Source organism: Berghia stephanieae, chromosome 3 (genome assembly GCF_034508935.2).
Source record: "Berghia stephanieae isolate SIO BIC M18660-M18661 chromosome 3, UCSD_Bste_1.3, whole genome shotgun sequence".
NCBI lineage: Eukaryota > Metazoa > Mollusca > Gastropoda > Nudibranchia > Aeolidiidae > Berghia > Berghia stephanieae.
In genome coordinates this window covers 34,777,418-34,783,881 of record NC_088362.1, presented here as the reverse complement: position 1 = coordinate 34,783,881, position 6,464 = coordinate 34,777,418, and the positions used below count along the sequence as shown (strand labels likewise).

At 37.9% G+C, this 6,464-nt stretch overlaps 1 protein-coding gene across 2 annotated transcripts in view; it reads right to left on the bottom strand.

The window, feature by feature from the left end:
• LOC144967619 (corrinoid adenosyltransferase MMAB-like) overlaps nt 1-5,699 on the bottom strand; it is a 22,661-nt gene extending 16,962 nt beyond the window's left edge. Inside the window, exons 1-3 of one of the 2 annotated variants that reach the window (XM_078905129.1) lie at nt 5,393-5,699; nt 2,018-2,076; nt 433-526 (exon numbers count right to left, since the gene is read on the bottom strand). In XM_078905129.1, coding sequence (XP_078761255.1) covers nt 433-526; nt 2,018-2,076; nt 5,393-5,448 — 209 coding nt within the window. In that variant the 5' untranslated portion in view covers nt 5,449-5,699. The remainder of the gene's footprint in view (nt 1-432; nt 527-2,017; nt 2,077-5,392) is intronic. The other variant, XM_078905130.1, reaches the window with a different exon arrangement.
• Nucleotides 5,700-6,464: the final 765 nt, after the last annotated feature.

Below are 6,464 nucleotides of genomic sequence, written 5' to 3'. Positions count from 1 at the left end.
CGATACGATATATTTGCTGGGACAGCAGATAACCATATTATAAATATAGTGTCTTATATTAAGAAGAAATGGCAATGATTGTGATGAGATGATGATGATGAGATGATGATGATGATGATGATGATGATGATGATGATGATGATAGATAATGATGATGATGATGATGATGATGATGATGATGATAATGACGGCGGCAATGTCAATGATGATGATTCACGACACTGCTTCTCGTTATTTTCATTGGTTATATATATATATATAAAGAGAGAGCACACATATTCATATAGCCAGATCAAAGGGAAAGAAGGTAATGTGATAAAGATAAAGGAGCAAATGTGTCAATTATCAGTTTCAAAATTTTCAAAAACAATGTGAAACAAACTATTGAATACGTCTATTTGCAATTCATGCCTTTGTTAACTAAAGCATTACCCAATAGCACAAGAAAGTTCATCAGTTGATCCAAGGGCCTCAAATACATCATCATCCTTGGACCTTCTCTCTCCTGTAAATAGGGAACTTGAACCTGTGGAACAAAAAACGACTTTAAAAAAGTACTCGATTCAGATTAGCCTACATGGCTTATGTAATCCAAGGGGGAGGGAGAAAAAATAAATTGTCATCTTTTTTTTTTTTTTTTTTTTACATATCATACAAATCTTTATCGCAGTACAGTATTGTAAGATTATCAAAGATCATTATCATCTTAGCTCAGTTTGCATATTTTCTTAAATTAAAATGAACATTTGATGGATATTTTTTTTAAACCCCCCCCCCCCAAAAATAAAACAAAAGATATGGTTTTTTTTTTTATAAACAGAGAGACAAATATTCAACAACTTTGTAAGTCAACCATAGAAATGCTTCTATAACCAAAATTAAATGTGCCTTGAACTTTATTGCACAAAAGTAACAATGAAATATCAATACGCGCGAGCATGGGTTATTCAAACTCCTCGGAATATGAAAAAAAAAGTTTGAGGAAACCATAACTTGCCATAACCACTTGATATGTTGATAAAGATAACTTTATATATAACGTGTTACAAGGGGTCAGAAAGGGGGTGAGGGTACTGTGTTGTTTTCATTGTTTTAGAGGTTTTACTTACTTGCAACACTTTTTAAGGGAAAAGTTCTAGATCTGAAGTTTAAAGTATCCAAGATAAAGTAAAACTAAGGGGTCTGGTTCAAATAGGGAACAGAAGATTCCACGAGCAATCCATCAATGAGCCTATTTTGACATTACCCTAAAGTCCCATCCAGAAACAAGCAAACAATCCCGAAATTAAGAACACATTTAAGTACAAAATATTCAAAACTAAAAATAATATTTATATATGATAATAATAGTAATAAAGGAAAAATACTGTCTTTCGAAGAAAAAAAAAAAGGCACTATACATTTAACTGCCTCCTGCTCATCAAAAGATTCCTGTCAGGAACAGAAAAAAACTATATGTCAATCCAGAGCAAAGACGAAAGCAGCATGAAAAGGAAAACAAATAGAGGGGGAAAGAAGACACAGCAATAGTGACCCCACCCAAGGATTGCTGTGTCCCAACATTCATTTACTGTTGTAGCCACTCACAAACAAACCATGGTATTCCAATTGAGAAACAATAACAATGTGATTAGAATAAGAAAGGAGTTATGTGGTGTGTTAATGTTTGCATACTATATACACACACACACACACTTGAAATGTTATGATATACACAATACACACATACGTAGCTGTCCCTGTCACAGTAAATCATCTTATATCAAAATCACCAAGCGCATTAAAAAATTGTAATTACATTTATTTCCTTTTTTAACTTTGGCTGGGTGAAATTAATTTAAATTTAAGGAAACTGTGTTTAAAAATTAGTTCGAGGAAGGAATAGAAAGATAAAGAATAATGAGGGGAAAAATAGTCCTCTCTCTCCCCTTCTTCCTCCTTCTAAGTCCATAACTTCAATTTTGAAGATTCCACATACCACAGTATTTTTGTACTCTCTCTATCTCTTTTTTCTTACCTTTATCTCCAGTTTTTGTGTAGACTTTACTGTAATGTCGTGCAACACTGTAAGAGTACCTTAATGAAAAGAAAAAAAGATGAACACAAACTAAAAGCTTTTGATTGAGACTATTTTTGATGAAAGAAAAAGTTGAAGAAAACGTGAGTTAAGAAAGAAAAAATGCATTTTCCGTAGTTTAAGTTGTAAACAGAAAGAAACCAAACAGTTTTGCGATTTTATATTTTTTGGTCAAAATTCGCTGGAAGAGGTGGGAGGGGGGGACGTATAATAAAAGCAAAATTGCAATTTTGATTGAATACAAACAATTTTATTTTTTTTAATTTTTGGTTGGGGGTGGGGGGAGGTTAGTCTTTGTGAGATTCCTCAGGGTAGTGTCTTTGGCCCAGTTTTATTATAAATAAAGGCTGCCTCTATTCTCACCCCCCGGGATGAGAATAGAAAAGCGATCGAGCTCTCACTCCCGGGATGAGAATAGAGGTAGTTGCCCCTTCTCGCTATTCTCACCCCTGTAACCAACAGGTAGGGAGGGTAGCCTAGCCTAGCCGCCGTCCCTTCTCGCTATTCTCACCCCTGTTAACCAACAGTTAGGGAGGGTAGCCTAGCCACTGTCCCTTCTCGCTATTCTCATCCCTATTAACCAACAGGTAGGGAGGGTAGCCTCGCCTAGCCGTCGTCCCGTCTCGCTATTCTCATCCCTGTGTAGGGTCAGCTTAGCACCCCCCCCCCCCCCCTCCCCTCACTACTCTCACCTGATCATCAAATCTCTCCTGGTACTGGACGTAAGGAGGGTGAACATGTATGTCGTGCATTTAAAATGTAGACTGGCTGGCTTGAAGCGAAATGGATTCGCCCAATTTCTAAGAATTGGACTTTTGCTTTTATGGGCATATGATTATTTTGTGTTGACTTAGCTGTCTCAATTTCTCCCTACGTTAGGTATTTTAACTTGTTTATATTTTTCGCTCTCTCCCTCCCCCTACCCCAAACTCTATATCTCTACATCTTTTATATTGTTTGTATTTCCTTTCTCTGGTCCACTCAATATTTCATATCTCTCTCGCCCTCTCCCCATCCCCCCTCTCTTTATCCCTGTCTTTCTCTATTTTAATTTGCTTGTATTTTCTTCTTCTCTTTCTCCTCCAGTTTCTATTTCGTCTCCCCCCCCCCCCCCTCCCTCCCCCCTTCTCTTTCTTTCTCTCCCCTGTCTCAATTTATATCTCTCTTTCTTACCACTCTGTCGTTCATTTTTCCAATATCAACAACCATATCTTTCAAATATTGATGCTATGCGTGTAGTTTAAAAAAAAATTCATAACATCTACCAGTCAGATATAATATATCACATGGGTGCAAGAATGCCGGCTACTAATTGTGCAACTTGTGACAAGAAACTTAACAAATTACTGCATTACAACCTTTGGATTAAACATACAACAATTGTGGACTACTATTATGAAGACTAGATGGATCTTGCAGGCTTTTTCAGATTATATGTCTGGTCATAAGTCGACTTGCAGGCTTTTTGAGGTCCAGTTGCTTGCACCCATGTTATCAAGTTATCAAGGCACGAAACCTTGTGTAATGTTAAACGTTGATTAACACAATTCGGTGAGACCTTATTATAAAAATGACAGCTAAAAACAATAACAAAGAGCTGGGTGACGTCAATTTTGTTCCTTCTAAACAAGAAATTTATCAAGATAACGCATATTTGACCATAGAAATAGACTTAGAATTGAAAAATCTACAAGATTGCCAAGTTTCATATGAGATAAAGTTTTCTTCTTCTTCTTTCTTCTTCTTATTATTATTATTATTATTATTATTATTATTATATTATTATTATTATTATTATTATATTATTATTATTATTATCATTATTATTATCATATTATTATTATTATTATTATTATTATTATTATTATTATTATATTATTATTAATTATTATTATTATTATTATTATTATTATTATTATTATTATTATTATTATTATAGTAGTAGTATTATAGTAGTAGTATTATATAGTAGTAGTAGTACCTGAGTGTAGTAATAGTAATAGGTAGAATAGGAGAGGGTGCGTAGTAGGCTACTTAGTTGGTAAAGGTAGATAGCGTAAGTGCAGCTCTATCTCATCGAGGTGAGCTGATCGATTATCATCCATAGTCACTTCGATAAATAAAATGGCTGCCTCTATTCTCACCCCCGGGATGAGAATAGAAAAGCGATCGAGCTCTCACCCCCGGGATGAGAATAGAGGTAGTTGCCCCTTCTCGCTATTCTCACCCCTGTAACCAACAGGTAGGGAGGGTAGCCTAGCCTAGCCCCCCGTCCCTTCTCGCTATTCTCATCCCTGTGTAGGGTCAGCTTAGCACACCCCCCCCCCCCCTTCCTCACTACTCTCACTCTCACCTGATCATCAAATCTCTCGTGGTACTGGACGTAAGGAGGGTGAACATATATGTCGTGCATTTAAAATGTAGACTGGCTTGAGATATGGGAATCATTGTTGGAAATCTGTCTACGGGATTCTCTCTCTCTCTCTCTCTCTCTCTCCTCTCTCTCTCTCTCTCCTCTCTCTCTCTCTCTCTCTCTCTCTCTCTCTCTCTCTCTCTCTCTCTTTAATCGAACTGATTTCGCCCAATTTCTAAGAATTGGACTTTTTCCTTTTATGGGCATATTATTATTTTGTGTTGACTTAGCTGTCTCAATTTCTCCCTACGTTAGGTATTTTAACTTGTTTATATTTTCTCGCTCTCTCCCTCCCCCTACCCCAAACTTTATTTCTCTACATCTTTTATATTGTTTGTATTTCCTTTCTCTCGTCCACTCAATATTTCATATCTCTCTCGCCCTCTCCCCATCCCCCCTCTTTCTCTATTTTAATTTGTTGGTATTTTCTTCTTCTCTTTCTCCCCCACTTTCTATTTCGTCTCTCCCCCCCCCCCCCCCACCCCCCTTCTCTTTCTTTCTCTCCCCTGTCTCAATTTATATCTGGCTGTTGGTTAGGTAATAGTAATACGGGATGAGAATAGCGAGAAGGGGTGGCGGCTAGGCTAGGCTACCTACCCTCCCTACATGTTGGTTAACAGGGGTGAGAATAGCGAGAAGTGGCGAGGACCTCCCGGGGGTGAGAACTCGATCGATTTTTTATTCTCATCCCGGGGGTGAGAATAGTCAAGACACTACCCTGAGGGATCTCAGGTAGAACTGGTTTCCATCCTGATGCTTCACCATTGATCACTAATTGCTGTTTTGATAAGACGTCTATCTAGAGAGAGATACCACGAGTTCAGTTAAAGTTAAAGTTAAAGGTTTCTGCTCTAGTCTAGACTTCTACAGTACCTCCTCCTACAGTCTACACTCTCACTCACCCGAGTTTGCGGAACACAATAGCTTTTAATTTCATCATGTAAGTCAATGTCGCCATCTCTTAATTCACATAGAAAGGCAATAGGACAAACAATGAATGACTTTGCTCACTGCACAGCCCTTGGCATTCACAATAAAATAAAATAAAAACATTAAATTGACGCAGCAAGCAATTCAGCTCGCTTATGGAACAAGGGTCAGGAGTCAGGGGCCAGGGGTGGATGAATTGAAGAAGGAACTGAAGGAACTGTGTTTTCCGTCCACCAGTGGACTGAATACACAGCTGTGTATCATTATTCGCAGCATTACTGCGAATAGAGGTAATCATTATTCGCAGTACTAATGCGAATAGCGAAAAACGAACGCTATCTACTATTCGCAGTAGTACTGTGAATAGAGGAAATCACGAGTCGCAGCAGTGTTGCCAGATTGGCATATACCCTTTAAATAAGTAAATATATAGTAATCAAGTCTAATTATTTCTTCTTTTTTCCCCCCTGAAGTGACTTTTAGGAGCATCTTTTGTGAGTGTACTGTTGGCCTAGATCTATATCATACAACCTAATTCAGATTAACCAAAGGTGAAAATAATATCACAGTCTAACTACCGCTCAAACAAAATCGAAACTCCGAATCTTAATACCTGTAAAAAGGAAACAGTTGTAAATATGCGAGGGGTGTTTACTAACATCATTTTCATACTGAGACAATCCACTATTGTTGAGTATAAGCATTTTAAATCAAATGGCGGATTTTTGGCATAAAGTTGGCGGAATTTTTGCAAAGGCACCTGGCAACGCTGATTCGCAATAGGTACAACTGCGAATAGTAGGGGAGGGCATCCGGGTCATCAAAAGGTCATCGATGCTTTAGGTTTTGAGAAGTCATCTACGACTGAGAACTTCCCGACCTCCACTTAGTTCTCGATGCTTTTCTTGTCTCGAGAATCTTGGTCGTCGATGCTTCTCGTATTGAGTCCCGAGTCCCGAGTCTCGAGACTATACTGCGCGAGCGACGCACGCGTTACTAACAATGTGTACTATCTGCATTGTTCACCCCTCTCTCGTCGGCGAT